Below are 19,715 nucleotides of genomic sequence, written 5' to 3'. Positions count from 1 at the left end.
GGATCCCACATGCCGCGGAGCGGCTGGGCCCGTGAGCCATGGCCGCTGAGCCTGCGCGTCCGGAGCCTGTGCTCCGCAACGGGAAGGGCCACAACAGTGAGAGGCCCACGTACCGAAAAAAAAAAAAGAGGGGGAGGTGGGACTTGGGACTCTGCATTTTTAACAAGCACCCCCATCAATGTTAAGAAAAGTAAGTGGACAGTGGAGTCAGAGCTGAGTCCACTGTCCTGCCCTATTCCTTCACTAGGTGAGTGATATTGGGCCACTCATTTAATCTCTCTGAATCTCAATTTCCTGATTGGAAAATTGGGCCTGTATTATCACTACGTCATGGGATGGTGAGAGCTGAAATGGAAGATGATTGGAGGCCATGCAGAGTGCTGACTCAGAGCTGCAGGGGCGCTGGTGCAGGCCACCTGGGCTCAAATTCCTGCCTTGCCACTTTCTAGCTGTGTGACTTGGGACAAGCGATTTAACTGCTCTGTACCTTGGTTTCCTTGGTAACATGTAAATAATAATAGTACCCACTTCGTAGGGTTGTCACAAGGATTAAATGATTTAATCCTTTAAAATGCTTATAACTTTAGCTATTATAATTTTATAAAGAATCTAGCAGCACCTTTGATAATAAATGTGCCTTTGCTTTTTTTTTTTTTTCTTAAGTCCTCTTTACCATGGGTAACAAATAGGTGAAGGCTTACTTTCAAATGTCACCTCTCTATAAGGCCTTCATAGAGTCCACTTTTTCCTTCACTTTTCTCCCTTTACAGTTAGCTTTTCCAGGGCAGGGACTGTATCTGTCCATTTTCATATCCTAGTACCTTGCACAGTGCCTAGCATAGAGTAAATGGATTGGACGGCAGTGCCAGGGAGTCTGAAAAATGAATCTAGCTTGGGAATGGAGAGGGTGTCTTCCAAATACCTAGAGAAGCATGATCTGGAAGAAAAATGATTTATTAAGCTTCAGTGTGCCAGAATAATAGTCACGTGAGGTAGGTCATGTTATTATTATTACTCGTATAGCGAGAACGTTGAGTCCTCAAAACTCATGTGTACGATGACCCTTGGCCAGCAGTTGCTAGAGGCAGGGTTGGGCTGACTCTAGGTTGGGTGTTCTTCCCACTGCACCTTGAGAACCTGGGGCTGTTGTCTCTGTCTCGATGCAGAGTTTGTAGAGAAGTTCTAATGGTACCTTATTATGTTCCTTTCTCTGGGTTGTAACTCTTCAGATAGTTGCCTGTAATTTGTCAGAGCTGGGGTTTTGAGCAATTCGTGATCGGTGGTAGATGCTAAATGAACAATTTCATTTTCCAAACATGTAATTTTTGCCGTTGATGGGCCTGGGAGCTAGCAAAACACCTCTCATCCTCTTGGCTTCTCTGCTCTATTCCCAGCGGGTATTTCTTTTCCTTGGGAGTGTCTCTCTCTTTGCAGCCAGACTAGCCAAGGAATCAGGCTGAAAGCACAGATGGGAGCCTGGGGTGGCTCTTAGGGCCTTGGGAGAAGCAGCGTCCCCCCAGGCAGCCTCTGCCATGCAGCGTGCTCAAGTCTGCGCTTCACGTGGAAAGGGTTAGCCTGGTCCTTAGTTCCTCAGGCCGCTGGATTATTCCCTGAACCTGGTAGACCTGGCTAGAGAGAGCAGGTGGGAGGGAGCACAGTGAGTAAGCATCTCTGACTTAGTAGGCTCTCCTGGGGTTCTAGGCAGTGCCTGCCCAAGATGCCTCAACTCCTGGGCCGCTGCTGAGAATAGCAGCTGTGTTCTTGCAGAAGCGTGACCAAGGCTCATTGCCGTGGGCCTGGTAGTTTTGACCCACTCCTCTCTTGGTTGCATCTTCACAGGATCTTTCTTCTTGGCCCAAGCAAGTATCACAGCTATCTACATTCTTCCTTCTGACTAAGTTGGCTCTGTGTTCTCATATTCAAGTATATGATTGTGTTTCAGAGCATTTTAGATCAGAAATTCAGGGAAGGAAAGAATATATTTTTCATCATGTTCTTTTAATATATTTCAGTTTCTGGTCTTTCCACAGATCTTCTCTCCTTTCCCTGAGGGCCTGCCCTGGAGCTGGTAGAGCATGTCCAGTGTTGTTATGATGGGTTCTGATGATTATTGTGACCGTTGTTACCATGGGCACAGTTGAAAGCTGATGCTTAGCAAGTTGATTCCTTGTAGCACTGTGCTCCCTGAGGACCCTGAGAACTGGTCTGGGAAAGCTTCCAGAGGCTGCCTCTCCTTTCCCTTCTTTTCTGTTTAACACATACAGCCATACGCCAAGCACTTAACTTGGCCCTTGGCTGGTGCAGGTAAAGAATATCTCACCAGAGCCGGTGTGCACAGGTGTTCTGGTGGCAGGATTGACTCCCCTTCTTCCTTCTCCTCATACTAACATTATACTATATACTTAAGTTTATAAAGATTTTTTCCTCAATAGGTAGGGAAGGCTTTTCTTTGTTTTTGTTTTAAATTTATTTATTGTATTTTTGGCTGCATTGGGTCTTTTCTCTGCGTGCGGCGAGTGGGAGCTACTCCTCGCTGCGGTGCGCGAGCTTCTCACTGTGGTGGCTTCTCTTGTTGTGGAGCACAGGCTGTAGGCACGCAGGCTTCAGTAATTGCAGCACACTGGCTCGGTAGTTGTGGCTCGTGGGCTCTAGAGCGCAGACTCAGTAGTTGTGGCTCACGGGCTTAGTTGCTCCGCGGCATGTGGGATCTTCCTCGACCAGGGCTCGAACCCGTGTCCCCTGCATTGGCAGGCGGATTCTCAACCACTGCGCCACCAGGGAAGCCCGGGAAGGCTTTTCATGAAGGATAAAAATGAGGCTCAGGGTTTGTTTTCTTTTTCTAAAAGCATCGTGGGGGATGTTTCATTGCTATCACCATCGCTAGCACCTGCGGGCTGCTTCCTCCCTTCCAGCTCCCACTTCACTCACCACTACCATCACCAAAACGACAACCTTGAGAGATTGCATAAAGGTAAGGAAATTAGAGAGAGTGCATTTCATGTTGAAATTAGGAAAGAATTATAAATGATATCAAGAATTAGGGTCTGGCTTATTTTTTTATCATTGAAACCAATCACTTATTTGCACCAAGATAATAAGTAAGATGGCCTCCAGGATTAAGGTCATTCGTGGCCATAAGTAAATATGTTTAACTTTCACATCCAAACATACTTCATTTTGGTCAATGTGATGAGAATGCCAGTCAGAGTGAGAGAACTATTGTTTCTGAAGTGTTCAGCGTCTGTGAAGGTGGTGTTGGCCCAGAATAGAGCGCACATTCACATTAGAGATACTGTGAATTATTGTTGTCTCTCACATCCATTCTCCAAGGGACTTAAAATTTTTTTAAAGTTTTTTTTAACATCTAAATTGAGATATAATTCACATACCATAAAATTCACTTATGTTATATGTACAATTCATTTTTTAAATATATTCACAGTTATGCAACTATCACCACTGTTTATCTAATTTCAGAACTTTTTTTTTCACTCCCCCAAAAGAAAAACCATACTCATTGCAGTCACTCCCCATTCTCCTACCCTCAACTCAACCCTAAGCAACCATTAATTTATTTTCTGTCTCTGCAGATTTACCTATTCTGTACATTTCATAAAAATGGCATAAGAGTTCATCCACCTTGTGGAGTGTCTCCTTTTTATGTCTGAATAATATTCCATTTTATGGATATAGCACACTTTGTTAGTGCATTCGTCCACTGATGGACATTTGGGTTGTTTCCACTTTTTGGCTATTATGAACATTGGTATGAGTATTTGTGTGGACATGTTTTCATTTCTCCTGGCTGTATACCCAGGGGTGAATCATGCTGGGTCTTATGGTAACTCTGTGTATCCCTTTTTGAGGAACTGCCAAAGCATTTTCCAAAGTGGCTGCACAATTTTACATTTCCACCAGCAGTGAATGAAGGTTTTCATTTCTCCACAGTCTCACTAGCACTTGTTTTTATCTTTTTGATTAGAGTCATCCTGGTGGTGTGAAGTAATACCTCGCTGTGGTTTTGATTTGTATTTCCCTAATGACTAATGTATTTCCCTAATGTGATGTTGAACATTGTTTCATGTGCTTCTTAGCCAATTTTATATCTTTGGAGAAATGGCTGTTTAAATTCTTTGTCTACTTTTTTTTTTTTTTTACATCTTTATTGGAGTATAATTGCTTTACAATGGTGTGTTAGTTTCTGTTTGTCTACTTTTAAATTGGATTATGTGTCTTTTTATTATGGAGTTGGAAGAGTTCTTTATATATTCTAGATACAAGTTGCTTAGCAGATATATATGATTTGCAAATAATTCTCCCATTCTGTGGGAGTCTTTTTACTTTCTTGTGGTATTTTTCACAGCACAAAAGTTTTTTATTTAGTATAATACAGTTTATATCTTTTTTCTTTTGTTGCTTGTGTCATATCTAAGAAACTATTGCCTAATCTGGTGTTACAAAGATTTACCTCTATGTTGTATTCCAGGCTTTGCTTTTGTCATTTTAACTCTTAAATTTAGGTCTATAATCCATTTTTACTTTTTTTTGTATAGTATAAGGGTAAGAGTCCTACTTTATTCTTTTGTATATGAATGTCCAGTTGTCTGAATATTGTTAAAAAGACTCTTCTGGGCTTCGCTGGTGGCGCAGTGGTTGAGAGTCCGCCTGCCAGTGCAGGGGACACGGGTTCGTGCCCTGGTCCGGGAAGATCCCACATGCCGCAGCGCAGCTGGGCCCGTGAGCCATGGCCGCTGAGCCTGCGCGTCCAGAGCCTGTGCTCCGCAACAGGAGAGGCAAAAAAAAAAAAAAAAAAAAAAAGACTCTTCTTTCCCTCTTGAATTGTCTTAGCATCCTTGTTGAAAATCAATTGACTGTAAATGTATGGGTTTATTTCTCAACTCTCAATTCTATTCTGTTGATTTCTATTTCTGTTCTTACGTCTGTGCACACTGTCTTGATTACCATGGCTTTGTAGTATGCTTTGAAATTGGTGAGTGCGAGTCCTCCAACTTTATTCTTCTTTTTCAAGATGGTTTTGACTGCTCTGGGTCCCTTGCACTGCCACAAAATTTTAGGATCAGCTTGTCAATTTCTGCAGTTGATGAGTATTCTGTTCAGTCTGTAGATCAATTCGGGGAATATTGCCATCTTAACAACTTGGAGTTTTCCGATCATGAACATGGGATGCCTTTCTATTTATTTATGTCTTCTTTAATTTCTTTCAGTGATGTTTTGTAGTTTGGAGTGCATAAGTCTTGCACTTCTTTTGTTAAGTTTATTCCTAAGTATTTTATTCTTTTTGCCGCTATTATTAATGGAATTTTTTAAATTTCATTTTCAGATTGTTCATTGCTAGTATAGTAGAAAGAAAATTGATTTTTAAAATATTACTTTGTATCCTGCAGACTTGATTGACTTTATACGTTAGTTTAAGAGTGTTTTAGTGGAATTGTTATGATTTTCTATGTGGAGGATCATACCATCTTGCAAATAGGAGACAATTTCCAGTCTGGATGTACGCTTAAGTTTTAACATTTTTCTTCCTTTTATTATTTTAGGATAAAATAATGTTGCTATTATTAGCTAACTGTATATGGTACATGTACAGACATTTTTCACTTTGTAACTACTTAAATACCTTAAAGTATATTAATTTTATTTTAATGGGTGTTAAAAATATGATAAGTCATAACTGTGGTTTCTGGCTCAGATGTCACTTTATCAGGATGTTCTTCCCTGAACATCCTATTTTAAAAAACAAATCTTCACTCTCCCTCTCCCTTGCTTCATATTTTCTTCCTACCACTTATCACTATACATATTATACACAAATGTACACTTACGTATCACACACATGACTTGTGCCTGCTTATTGTCTGTTTGCCTCCGCTAGGATGTAAGCTGCATGAGAGCAGAGACTTTGTTTCATTCTTTGCTGGATGGCAGTGCCTAGGACATGGGTACTCACTCAGTAAATATATTTGTCAGTGATTAATTGTTTAGAACAAGATTAAATATTTAAAGAAAAGTAAGTCAGTTTCAAGTTGATTAAAGAAAACATTGAATAAATAATGATTGTTCAGGAGGTATGCAAATATGGTAAAATTCATAAAGGCTGTATGGCATGCCAGAAGTTTGGGAAACTCTAACTTAAGAAATGAGAAGAAGCAGGATGGAAATGGGGTTTTTAAAATCATTTTCTGTGAAGTGATAAGTTATCTGTTAGCTCACAGACTCTTCCCCAACCCAGATCAGGGATCCCTTGAGGCTCTTAATCTGTAACACATGAAATTAAATATATGTGGGAAAGTGGTTCCTGCTCACCACCACAGAAACCCTGTTGGCAGTTTTGGAGGTCATCTGGAAATGTTTGAGGTGCTTTTCGCTGCCCATGGAAACTTGGCTTATAGGTCTTGTCTTCTTTGCAGGGCTCTGTGTTTGCAGAGAGCAGAAATGACCATGACTGCCAACAAGAATTCCAGTATCACCCACGGAGCTGGAGGCACTAAGGCCCCCCGAGGGACCCTGAGCAGGTGAGTCGGGGAGCACTGCTGAGGGAATGGGGCTCACTGGAGGGTAGCATCAAAGGACACATAGTGACCTGTGTCCTGGATAGGATGCCTGCCGAATGTCAATGATTATCATCATGATTCTGACAGTCATAGAGGTGCATAATCTGGGCCAAACTTTAACTACTTACCAAATAGTGAGATCTCAGGGCATTTTCTTATGCCCTCTAACATTTTGGTTACTCATCAGTAAAATAATAGTAGTACTTATCTCACAGAGTTTCTGTGAGGATTAAATGAGATAATATATGTCAGTGCTTAGCATAGTGCCTGGTAAAAAGCCACTCAGTAAATGTTAGCTTCCTCCCGGTGATGGGGTAGAAGCTTCCAGAGCTGGCAGATAGCTCACCAGGGCTTCTCAGGTCTTGGCCAAGGCTGGATGCTGATGTCCTAGAAGAACCTCTTTTATTAAAGCCACGTACCTTTCATAGCCCCTTCTGCTGAATCTCAGTTGGGCATATTTGGCCTTTGGAACCGCAGCCGCTAGAATGGATAGTGATGAGAAGGATGCTCATCTTACACTGGGATCGGGCTAGTTCCTTCCTGGAGGTCTGGGCTGTGCATTACCAGGCTGAGTCCAGTGGAGTGTGGCACACACTCAGGTCTGGCCAGAGGTAGTGGCAGATGTTTGGTTCACTCAGAGCTAATATCCAGGTATGGTTGGTAGAATGGGGCATAGGATGTGGCCCCTGGGGAGTGACTGGCGTGAATGAGGCAAGAGGAATTCTGTACACCATACGTGCAGAGTTTGGTCCCAGTGGAAATGGTCTGGATTGACTGTGCCAACCGAACAGAAATTGGTAGATTCTGACTTGTTAGGTACATAAGAGCTTGGGGCTTAGACAAACAAATTGAATATCTACTCTGCGGCAGCAAGACCAGTAAGAACACCCCCTGCACACGCGCCCCGTCTAACCGGGACTAGAGTTGCCTGCATACTTGCTTCCCTGAACTGGGTGAGGCTGAGGATGGCCGGCACCAACAACCTCTTGGGTAAAGCAGATAGAAAAACTGACCTCTCCCAGGGCGTGTCGGTGGCCAAGGCAGAAACAGGTCTAGATCTCAGAGGCTTTGTCTCCCATTATCTACTTCTCAGGAACCACTTTGCTGGGCTCCCCCCGCCCCCGCCACCCCCACAGTCTGGTGGCATTTCTTACTCTGCAGTCTGACTCTGAGTTGGCAGATACAGACAGGGAATTAAGGTTCCCAACTTTTTTATATGAGACTGTGTGGGTGAAATAAGCATTGTGTGTGATTTTACCATTTTATTCTTAAATTAAAAGAAATAGTATATTTAGAACCTGAATTAGAAATTACTGTACCCAGCAGCCCTCAGCTCCTTCAAGTATTCTTTTTTTCTTCTAATTTCTGCTTTGTGGGGACCGGGATGGGAGATGCAGTGTTTACATAAAGTCACAAAGCAGAATCAGAACTGCTGACAGGCACCCTAGTTTCTATTTGGAGTATATACCTACATGTTTTAAACATTTTTAGAAATTGCTCTTCCTTTAGCTTCCCAGCCTGCTTGCCATCATAACATGACGGATGGTATTTGTAAATATCTGAGCCTCTGATGTGCCTAAAAAAAGGCATTTTTCCCTTCTAAGTCTTCACTTCCCTTCCTTCCTGCCACCTTTCTGCTTCCCTCCCTCCTTTCCTGGGCTTTTGGCATGGAGTCACAGGCCTCTGTGGCTAGCTACAGCCTTCTCTCAGAGGCTACTGCTGGACTGTAGTTGTTATTATTTCAAAATTGTCATCTGGTGGTTTCTCTGGCTGCTTTCACCCTCAGCCAAATCTGGGACTGTTCTTAGGAAGTTGTCAGTGAACTCTGAGGGCTCTCCTCCTAGGTGCTAGGCTCTTTGGTGGACAGAGAAACCAGCAGATGACAATTTTGAAAAACAAAAAGGGGAAAAAGAGGGGGATGATCCATTCTCTTTTTTCAAGGCTTCTACCGTTTGGATTGATGACCTTGGCACCCAGATTTCTTAGTCTGACCTTCCGATAGACATTTGCCCGTGATCTGGGGCCCTTTAATCATTGCCAGCCCAGGAGTTCCAGTGAGAAAAGACTCCCAGGTGTGACCGGAACTTTGGTTGGGGAGTGCAGGGGTGCTAGGGCCTTGGAAAGCTGGGCCTTTGAACCCTGGCTGCTTTGGGGACCTCTGTCCACAACATCCACATGGAGGCAGAGGAAGCCGATGATACTGAGAGGCATTTGTATCTAGCTTTGGGGGCAGGGGTACTTTGGGGCATGGAAAACTGGTGGGGACTGGCAAATGGGACCCTGTGGAACTGCCAAGATACGTATTTGCAAGGCCATATCCTTAATTTGGATAAGACTTCACCTGGTGCCACCACTAAGCTAGTTTGGGGTAAAGATCCTAGATTCCATTCCATTATTAGGTTCTTAGGAGTGTTTTGCTAGTTTATTCTCTTCCTTTTCCTTTATAGCCCATTCTTGATTTGGCAGGATATTCAGGAGGAGGAAATCTGAACCTCTCGTTTTACCACCCAAGTTTTGTTCTTTGCTATGCTTTGGTCTCCTGGAGCAGGCTTCCCTTTCTCTTTGTTAGTGAGGACAAAGGGGCACGTTGCTCCACCCTTAGCTGCTTCGCCTCCCCACAGGCTGTTCCCACTCCAGCTCGTTAGATTTGGCTGCATCCATTTCTGGGGGTGGGAGGTGAGATTCTCAAAGCTCCTCTGAATTCCAGAGGTCAGGCTTCATGATGTTGCTGTTGACGACCTGGGTGGGACTAGAAGCAGCTTAGTGACTTGCTTGCTAAGGAATGGTCACGCTGGGCTTCCCTGGTGGCGCAGTGGTTAAGAATCCACCTGCCAACACAGGGGACACAGGTTCGAGCCCTGATCTGGGAAGATTCCACATGCCGCAAAGCAACTAAGACCGTGCGCCACAACTACTGAGCCTGTGCTCTAGAGCCCGCGAGCCACAACTACTGAAGCCCGTGTGCCACAACTACTGAAGCCCGCGCACCTAGAGCCCGTGCTCCGCTACAAGAGAAGCCACCACAATGAGAAGCCCGCACACCTCGACCAAGAGTAGCCCCCCGCTCACCGCAACTAGAGAAAGCCCGCATGCAGCAACGAAAAACCGTGGTTGCTAAGAAAGTGCTATGTTGCGAGCTAGTTCGGCCATCTAGATGGGGTAAACTTTGCCACTTGTTGCTCTCAGGAGATTTCACTTGTACTGTGAGACTTGGCAGGCAGCAGGGTCTGTTCTCAGAAGACTTGTCGTGCCTGCTTATTTCCTCAACAGCTTCGTCACTGTGAAACTCCAGCATCTGGATCATTGTGACTTGAAAATATAGGCTGTCTGTATTGTGTTTTGGAAACCTTACCTCTGGATGTATGTGTGGGAAACTTGGGTGCCTGTGAAAGTGTAGACTTCTTGGGGTCAAGGACTTTGACTGCTTTCTGTCTCCTCTGAGCCTGGAACAGTGCCTGGTACCTAGAAGACTGTTTGTTGACCAGTTGTCTAGACGGCTGGGAGATCAGCCTCTTAGAGCATAGGCTTCTTGTACTATTTGACTCTTTATAGTATCTTCCATGATAGGTCTTGTTAACTTTGGATTCCCTTTCCATTCAGTCCCTAGACTCTGAGAAAGGCAGAGCTGAAGAGGAACCTTAGAGCTCCTTCGGTCTCACCCACTTGTTTGACAGTTTGGCTAACAGACACAGAGAAGAGGAGGCACTCCCCAAGGATACAAAGCTAACGGGGGGAAGAACGCAAGCCTAGCTCTCCTGTTCCTTCTGTTATTTTATTGTACCTCTACATTCGCCTCCCTGTAAACACAACTGGGATTTCCCTGCTCAAAAACTACTGTCATCTATGATACAGTCAAACTTGGCTTGCTTTGTAAGGCTTTCATAAAAAGCCCTGGTGTTTCTTTCTATCTTAATCTTGCACTGCTCTCTGATGTGAACCTTACATTTCTGCCAGTCTGGATGCAGATGTTACTTCCCTCCCAGTCCTTTCCTTGACCACTCAGCTAGGAAGGATTCTCGTCCCCTCTCTGTATTCACTCTTAGAACCCTTGGTTTAGAGCCTCCACATGGCACTTGTAGTACCTCAGAAGGTGGATAAGTGGATTTTTCCCTGTGAGATTGCTATGGGACACTGGTTGTTAAGAGTCTTAGAGGCCTTATTATTTACAGAGGATCTTCAGGGCTCACCCTTAAGATCCTTAGAAGGCCTTTTGTCTGTCTGTGTGTAAGATTCTGTGAGGCAGTACTTTAAATCTTTCTTAGGTCTTGGCAAAGGATCTTTCAGTCCCACTCTAGATTTTTTTAAAAAGATTTATTGAGGGATAATTAAAGTACCATAAACGCAATTTAAAGTTTTCAGTTTGAAACTAACACACCATTGTAAAGCAGTTATACTCCAATAAAGATGTTAAAACAAAACAAAACAAAACAAAACAAAAAACCAAAAGAATAAAGTTTTCAATTTGATGAGTTCATATACACACATACACACACCCACGGAGTGTAACTGTCACCACAATCTGGAAGCCATTTTTTTTTTTTTTTTTTCCCGGTATGCAGGCCTATCACTATTGTGGCCTCTCCCATTGTGGACCAGAGGCTCTGGACACGCAGGCTCAGCGGCCATGGCTCACGGGCCCAGCTGCTCCGCGGCATGTGGGATCCTCTCGGACCGGGGCACGAACCCGTGTCCCCTGCATCGGCAGGCGGACTCTCAACCACTGCGCCACCAGGGAAGCCCTGGAAACCAGTTTTTAATTTGAGAATTTTTTCTTGTCTAGAGAGACAGAGACTGAAACAAGTTTTATTTTCTAACTCAGAAAGCCCTTTCTCATTTATGTTTCCTTTAAATTTTGTTTGAAAACAGTTCCCTGTTTGGCTTGTCTCTTTTTCCTTTCACTAGAGACAGCGAGGAGTGAGACGGCACCTTTGGCACTCTGCCTGGAAATGTCTTTGGCTATAGTTCATCTAATATATTAGATATACCTCCTATTTTCCATGTTACCACAGGTGACAGAGTTGCCAAACTTTTCAACATTATGAGGGTCCCCTTTCCTCTAGCTTCTAACGTTTTCCTTATTTTTGCCTTAAGCACCCCCAACAACCATCACCCAGTCCCACGGTCAATGTTTTAGGATTTTGTGTCAATAGCATTCCACTTCTAGGTACCCAAATCTGTGTCAGGTATCTACTGTTATAAAACTACCCCAAATTTTATAGTGTCAAACAACCATTCGATTCTGCTCACAGACTCTGTAGTTTAGGATTTCAGACAGAGACCACAGGGATGGCTGCTCCCTGCTCATGATGTCTGGGACCTCAGCTGGAAAGACTTCAAGGCTTAGGGTGACTCAGTGGCTAGGGGCTGGTGTTTCCTGGAGGCGTCTTACCTCACATGTCTGGGGGTTGATGCTGGCTGTTGCTGGGACCCCAGCTGAGACTGTCCATCAGAACACCTACCCTCTCCATATGGCCTGGGCTCTCACAGCCTGAGAGACAGGAAGTAGAAGCTGTTGGTTTCCTGAGGCCTGGGCCTGAAAAGTAGGACAGATTCAGTTCTACCATATTCTATTGGTCAAGCAGTCACAGAGCCCAGATTCAAGAGAAGCGGTCATGTTGACAGCAGGCATGTCAGAGAATTTGGGGACCACGTTTTGAAACCATCACAGATGTCTTTAGCACGGTTTCCTGCAACTGCCTTTCTCTCCCTCTTGGCTTTGCGTAGTGCCTGGTTCTGCTTTATACAGCAGTTCCATTTTTGCTGGACCTAGGGCATTGGGGACGTTCCCATAAGGCATCGTTTTTTTACCTGTCTCAGAGAAGGCATCTATCTTATAAATGCTCTCTTTATGTTCATTGCCATTACTTCCTAGAGGACTTGGGGTTCCTTCCCAGAGGAGAGCTCACCAATTCTCCTTGTGCTTCCCTAGAAATCAGCTAGACGACAGGCAGGTAGATGTGCTTTCTGGAGGTGACAAGGTGACTCAGTTTCTGCTGTGACCCTAGCTACTGTTCTACTTACCCTGACAAGGTGTGATTGACTTTGAGTCTCTGTAGGTAGTGGTCCAGATGTAGCCCCACTTGGAGGATGAGGCTGTCCTGGACCCTACTGAGGGCTTCCAGCCATTTGGGAGCAAGACGGTCAAGTTGTGAGTGTCACCCTCTTCTTGACTTTTTGACTTTTGTCCCAGAGTGGGATGTCCGTTACTGAACTGAGCCCCTGCTCTGGCCTGGGGAACAAACTTGTGGGACTTGCTGATAGGACTCAGGCAGACTTCCTCCCTTTTCTCCTTCTGGGTGCCTCAGAATATGGCCTTGGGGGAGTGCAGTGAGCATGCCATCTCCAGAGTTGGGGCGGTCACATAGTGATGGGAGGATGCTGCTGCCCACTGAGCCACCAGGACCCGCTTTAGTTGAGCAGCCCTGGGGTGGTGGTTGGCCAACTCCCAGGCAGTTTCATTTGGAAGCAGGTTAGACACCTACTCAGTAGGGACTAGGCATGTTGGAAGCTGGGCCCTGTGTAACCTTAATCTGTAGACAGGCTCACTTCATGGATCCCACAGTCCATCTTGGTGCCTCTGGGGCTGTTTCCTGGACTCCCAGGGGCCTTCTCCAACTAGCCCCAATTTGGTTTGCTTCCTGATACTGACACTTCAGGAGCTCTGTGGCCAGAGCATGCTGAGCTCAGAACTGTCTTGTCATCAAGGACTAAAGACAGCCTTCCCTCCCAAAAAGTCCCTAGGTGACCTTGGCAATATATGGGGTGTCCCTTGGCATGAATGCTTCCTGCTATGTTACTGGAGGATGGCCCAGGTCACTAACCCAAGGGTTAGGTTGTATTCTTGTGAAACAGTACTGGAGGGAAGGGCAAGTATTTTGCACTTTAACTCTCACTTTCTGTCTGTACATGTGCACGTGCATGTGCACATACACGTTGCCCTCTCTTTAAGTTTGTTTTCATTCTACCTTAGTTCATGCCCTTTCTGTCCTACTCACTTGTCTTATACATTTGTCTCTGTGTGTGTGCATGTGTGTGCGTGTGTGTGTGCATGTGTGTGTGTGTGCTTATGCTGCTCTGTTAAATTTCCTTTGCATTCTCCCCCGCCCCCTTTCTCTCTTTCTCCTCCTATCTGTTTATCTTACTCCCTCTCTTGTAAAGGTTGGATTTGGCCAGTCATGTGCTGCAGCATTGGCATCCACGCCTTTGCTGAGGAGCAGAGCTGGCTGCCTGCTGACAAGGTGGTGGCACGAGGGCCCAGTTTCACGGTGTCTGCCTCCCCAGGGGCAAGCTCTGAGATTTTAGAATAAAGAGCAATAAAGAGGTGATAAGAGCAGCATATTAAGTGTCTTAGCTGCTGTGTATTTACTTTTCTTTTATATTTCTTCTGTCTTCATGGAACTTTTAATGGTGTTCAAACACCTTTAAAATTTACATAATTTTAGTCACACAGCTAGTATGTGAGGATACTCAGAGCAAGTGTTTTCCTCCTGTTTTGTAGATAAAGAACCTGAGGGAACTTCCCTGGCGGTCCAGTCGTTAAGACTCCATGTTTCCAAGGCAGTGGGTATGGGTTTGATCCCTGGTCAGGGAACTAAGATCCCACAAGCCACGTGGTGTGGTCAAAAATAAATGCGTACATATGTACATACATACGTACATACATGTATTTAACCATTCTTTAAAAACGAAAAAACAAAAGAACCTGAGGCTCAGAGAATTCAGGTGACTTTGCTTATGAGCCCATCCAGGAAGTGATGGAACCAGGACCAGAGCAGAACCCAGGTCTCTAGACTCTTGGTCTAGGGTACGATTTTTGCCTTATGAGAGAGGGCTTTAGGGAATGACAGCCATGCTGGGCTGCACTAAGTGCTTTGTGTACCTTTCTGTGTTGTTCTTCAGGTCATATGGCACAAAGAGAGAGGCAATGAAGTCTGTAAACAATGCCCTGAGGAGTAATAAGGAGACCTAGGTTTTAATCATTTATTTATTTTTCATTTATTTTTGTATTCATTCATTTAGTCACTCAGCACAAATACATGAATTCCTACTAAATTCTAGATGTAGTACAAAGAGCAGGTTATATCAAGATTAGTAAGACCCTGTCACCACCTTCAAGTATTACACTCATAGTCTAGTAAGGGAGGCAGGTGAGGAAAAATTTTCCAGGCACAGTGGAGGCATCAAAAGTCAGGCATCTCCACCTGGGTGAGGGGGTAGGGTGAAGAGAGATTCCATAGAGGAGTTACAGAGACATGTAAGTGGACACAAGGCAGCACCGCAGGCAAAGGAAATATTGAATGCGTGAAGGCCTAAAGTTGTGAAAAGCAAGGAGTTTGATGTGGCTAGGAGTGGGATGCAGATTTGTTTGGAGGAAAAGACAATATGAAATGATAAAGGAAAAATAGGGACCATATCATGGGGGCCTTGTGATCCATGCCAATGAATTTGCATTTCATTCTGTATATAGTGGGGAGTTTGAAGCATGATGAGTTTTGTATTTTTGAAAGATGTCAGGAGACGAGAGGATGGACTTGGAACTGGGTTAAGACCGAAGGCAGAGAGAGAAGTTGAGAGCTTGTGTGAATGGTCCCGGCAGATAAGATCTGAATCAAGGCAGCAGCAGTAGCAGTGGGAATGGCGCAGGAGGGGCAGATCTGAGAGATATGAAGGACGTAGAATTGGTAGGACTTAGGCATTGAGTAGATCATTGAGGTCAGGGAGGAAGCTGGATCCAGATGCTTGAAGGACAGGAAGAAAGAACATCTCTGGATCTTTTCTTCCCTCTGTGGAATGAATTGGAAATACATGCAGGAGTCAAAGCCGCGGTGAAGGAAGCATAAAGCAGCATAGGAATGAGATTGTGTGAGAAAACACTCAGCCTGGGTACATGGGAATGAGAGCAAATGGGGTTCTTCAGTCTAAGGTCCCCCTTGTAGATGGGCATTGGGTCCCCAGCCCTTCACTGCCTGCTCACTTTGCTCACTGCCTGCACTTATACTCTTGTCCTGCATTAATGGCTTTTCCCCTCTCTACTGGATTATTCCAGTCATCATTTAAGCATGCCGTAATAACTCTGAGCTCAAACCCACCAACAAAACGCTCTGCACCCCACATTCCCCTCGAACTGCCACCTCGTTGCCTTGTTCCCCCTTTAGGGAAACCCTTTGAAAGAGCTGTCCGAGCTCTTTATCTCCACTTTCTCTCTTCCATTTCTTGAATTCCTTCCAGTCAGGCTTCCCTCCCTACCTTGCCACCAGAACCTCTCGTTTCAAGGTCACAGTGGCTACCTAAATCTAGGGGTCACTCCGCAGTCTTCCCCTTGCTCAGTTGTTAGCAGATCTGGCTCAGCTGATCACTCCCTATTTCTCGAAGGTCTCAGGATATCCCTCCTCGTGGTTTCCTTCCTTCCTCACTACGTGCTCTTCCAGTCAGTTTCCTTTGCTAGTTGTTCCTCCTCTACGTGAGCCGGAAATGCTGGAGTGCCCCAGGGTTCAACCCTTGGACTTCTCTAGGTAGGCTGACTCCCTTGATGGTTCATCTAGCCATATAGTTTTACATAATATCTATATACTACTGATGAATCCGAAATGGAAAGCTGTAACCCTGACTCCTTTCTACCAGGTGCTCAGGCCAGAAACTGTGATTCATCCTTGACTTCCCTTTGTCTCTCATACCTCTCATCCACTTCGTCAGCAGCTCTGATTGGCACAGCCCTCAAGATAGATGTTGATAGATCTGCCATTCTAATCCAAGCGGTTGTAACCTCTTGCCTGGATTGCTATAGTAGCCTTTAAGTAATCTCCCTGTGGCCACCCCTGCATCCCTACGCTTCATTCTCTCATATGGAGTCAGAGCATGTCATTCTTCTGCTCGTATCCCTTCAAGAGCTTCCTTTCTCTCTCAGAGTAAGAGCCCAAGCCTCGTTGTTGGTCCCTGGGATTCTCTGGTGCCTCTGACTGATCTCCAGCCCACTCCTCCTCTTCTTACTCCACGCTGGCCACACTGGCCCCTTTGTTGCCCCCAGAGTACAGTAAGTTTGCAGTTGCCTCAAGCCTCTGCCCTACTGCTGCTCTTGTCTGGAACATTCCCGCTGCCCCCCGCCCCCCCGCCCTGGATATGCACATTGCTTTACTTCCTCAAGGTTCTGTTCCCATGTTCCCTGGCAGAGGGGTCTCCCCGATCTGCTTCACTGTTAAGCTCTACGCCTTTACCCTGCTTTATTCTTCTTCGCTGGCCCCACAACCATCTCACAGGTTTGGTTTCTTTATTGTCTGTTCACTTGAGACAACTAAAGCCATACCGTCTCCCTCCACCAGAATGTAACCTGTAGAGGGGCTTCCCTGGTGGTGCAGTGGTTAAGAATCCGCCTGCCAATGCAGGGGACATGGGTTCAATCCCTGGCCTGGGAAGATCCCACATGCTGCGAAACAACTAAGCCTGTGTGCCACAACTACTGAGCCTGTGCTCTAGAGCCCACGCGTCACAACTACTGAGCCCGCGCGCTGCAACTACTGAAGCCCGCGCATGCGCCTAGAGCCCGTGCTCCGCAACAAGAGAAGCCACCACAATGAGAAGCCCACGCGCTGCGACAAAGAGTAGCCCCTGCTTTCCACAACTAGAGAAAGCCTGCGTGCAGCAACGAAGGCCCAATGCAGCCAATAAATAAATAAATAGTAATAAATTAAAAAAAAAAAAAGAATGTAACCTATAGAGAGAGACTGTCTATTTTTAGTCTCTGCCAGTCCTTAATGCCTAAAATGGTACCTGGTATATAGTTGGTGCTCAGTAAATACTGGTTGAATGGATGGAGAACCAAGGTGTGTCTTAAGCCTGGTACAGTTAGCACACTGTGGCCTGGGGAGTAGGTGGCTTCCTTTGTTCCCTTGTTCAGGGGTCAGGGAAGGGTGGCAAGGAGCTGTCCAAGAGCCCTGAAGAAGTGAAGCTGGAGACAGTCAGTGGCAGAATGGGAGACCAGACCCAAAAGAAGGCTTTGCTCAGGTGCTTGGCTTCCTAAGGCAGCCCGGGCCCCAGCACTGTCATTCTCTTGGCCGCAGTCTTTCCTTGTCCAACCGGGGAGAATTGCTTTCACTTCCGACCTCAGTTTGAGGGACTGGGAAACAACTAGAGAGTGAAACTGAAGCCCAAGAGTGAGCACCCTCTCCCATCCATGCCAAGGAGGTGCCACCTGTTGTGTAAACTCACTGTCACAAGGACACACGCATCCTGACTGCTAGCCCCCAGTGTGTTCCTCCTTAAGCCTCCCTGTTCTCTAGGTAACGGATTCTCCTGAGCCCTCCCTCAGCCTGGGAGCAAACACTGACTCTTGGGATTGCAGGACTAGCTTCATTTCTAGGGAGTGTTCAGAGGAGACTCCCAAAGAGAGTGCCAGAGCCTCTAGTAGGGCAAGGGGGGGGGGGGGGGCTTGTTGCCAAGGGGGAGGGGGGGGGGGGGAGGGACGCAGTCCAAACGTTCAGACCTTGGCAGCTGGTCTGTAGGAAAGTGGAGGAAGAGAGAGGCACGGGGATGGAAGGCCCAGGGCCCTGGTCCTGCACTGGGGTGGGGAGGGCCAGTTACACACAGTGCCTTTCCCACAACAACATTTTACTATTGCATTGTAGCAAACCACCCTAAGACTTAGTGAGCTAGAACAATCTATGATTTCTCGTGTTTCTATGCGTTCACTGGGAAGTTCCTCTACTGGCTTCTCATGTAACTGGTTCAGTTGGGTCCAAGATGACCTCACCATGTGTCAGGCCCATGTGGTGGCTGGCTGTCGGCTGAGGGACCTCAGTGATGCTGCGCATGGCCTCTCTTCCTCTGAAACACTAGACTGGCTTTCTTACGTGACAGTCTCAGGGCAGCGTTCCAAGCGCATGAAGCGGAAACTGCAAGGCTTCTTGAGGCCTCAAGTTTGGAACTGAGACAACTTATTTTCCACCATATTCTATTCATCAAAGCAAATCACAAGGTCAGCCTAGATTCAAGGGGCAGAAGAATAGACTCAACCTTTTGATAGCATGAGCTGCAAAGAATTTATGGCCATATTTAATGTACTCCTTTCCCCTCGCACCCCAAATATTTAGAATCCAAGGACAGAGGTAAACTGTTTTAAAAAGTTTGCCAAGTGATTATTCTGATTAGGCAGGTCCTTGTTAATATTAGTAATTATTAAGCTAAGATTGAGTACTAGTGTGAGCCGCTGAGCGCAACACTTGACGCGTATTGTCTCTATTCCTTACAACAGTCCTCTGAGATATGTGTCCTTTTAACCTCCATTTTACAGATAAGGAAACTGAGGATTAGAGAAAGTTATTTGCTCAAAGTCATGTAACTTGTTAGTGGCTGTGCTGGAACTTAAACCCAGCAACTGGGATGTTCTTACCCTCTACTGAGAACAACTGGCCTAGATAACCTGGTGAAAAACTTACTAGTAATAATTAACAGTAATAATGAGTTACAATGTATGACATCGTTTCATATCCATAGTCACATGTGCCCGTTACGACAACTCTGTGATACAGCTGGAACCGTTCTGAGGAATTGAAACTGGCAGCTCAAGGGGAGTGTGTGGCTTTGCCCATGGTCACATTCCTGATAACAGGTAGCATCAGAAACATGTAGAGAGATGCCTTGAGTTCTACCCTCAGGTGAGCCTCTGGAGCCCCATGAGGGCAGGGCCTTAATCTATGATCGTGGAGTGAGTGAACATTGCCTTCTCTGTGATGAACCAGTGGATGCCTGGGCTTCAGGTCAGCACAGGCAGGCGCGCTTTTCACCCCGAGCTGCTGGAGCACATTGGGCCTGGCCTGTGTGGGGTGGCTGGGCGAGGAGCGCTTGCAGCTCTGGGCCTCAGATCAGCAAAGATCCGAAGACCAGGACCTTTAAAGGAAAGGACCAGTCTCTTCTCTGTTTTATCCTTCACGAGAGGAGAAAAACTAAACCTCAGTTAAAGCAGACTAGGCATTGAGAGAATGTCTTAACTTGTGGGAATTTCTCCACGTTTGAACAACTGAGGGAGGTTACAGAATCATCCTTTCTGAAATCATCGGAAGCATGCTGGAATCACACAGACCAGAGGGGCTTCCCGTGGCGCAGTGTGGTTGAGAGTCCGCCTGCCGACTCAGGGGACGCGGGGTCGTGGCC

General features: G+C 45.8%; 1 protein-coding gene across 4 annotated transcripts in view; it reads left to right on the top strand.

The window, feature by feature from the left end:
* The window catches only part of DENND2B (DENN domain containing 2B), a 133,820-nt gene that overhangs the window by 73,058 nt on the left and 41,047 nt on the right, over positions 1-19,715 (top strand). For all 4 annotated transcript variants that reach the window (XM_007459847.1, XM_007459845.1, XM_007459844.1 and 1 more), the window contains one exon: positions 6,429-6,533. In XM_007459847.1, coding sequence (XP_007459909.1) covers positions 6,454-6,533 — 80 coding nt within the window. In that variant the 5' untranslated portion in view covers positions 6,429-6,453. The remainder of the gene's footprint in view (positions 1-6,428; positions 6,534-19,715) is intronic.

The sequence above is a fragment of the Lipotes vexillifer genome, unplaced genomic scaffold, assembly GCF_000442215.2.
Source record: "Lipotes vexillifer unplaced genomic scaffold, Lipotes_vexillifer_v1.1 scaffold61, whole genome shotgun sequence".
Classification (NCBI taxonomy): Eukaryota; Metazoa; Chordata; class Mammalia; order Artiodactyla; family Lipotidae; genus Lipotes; species Lipotes vexillifer.
This window is presented reverse-complemented; position numbering and strand designations above follow the sequence as displayed.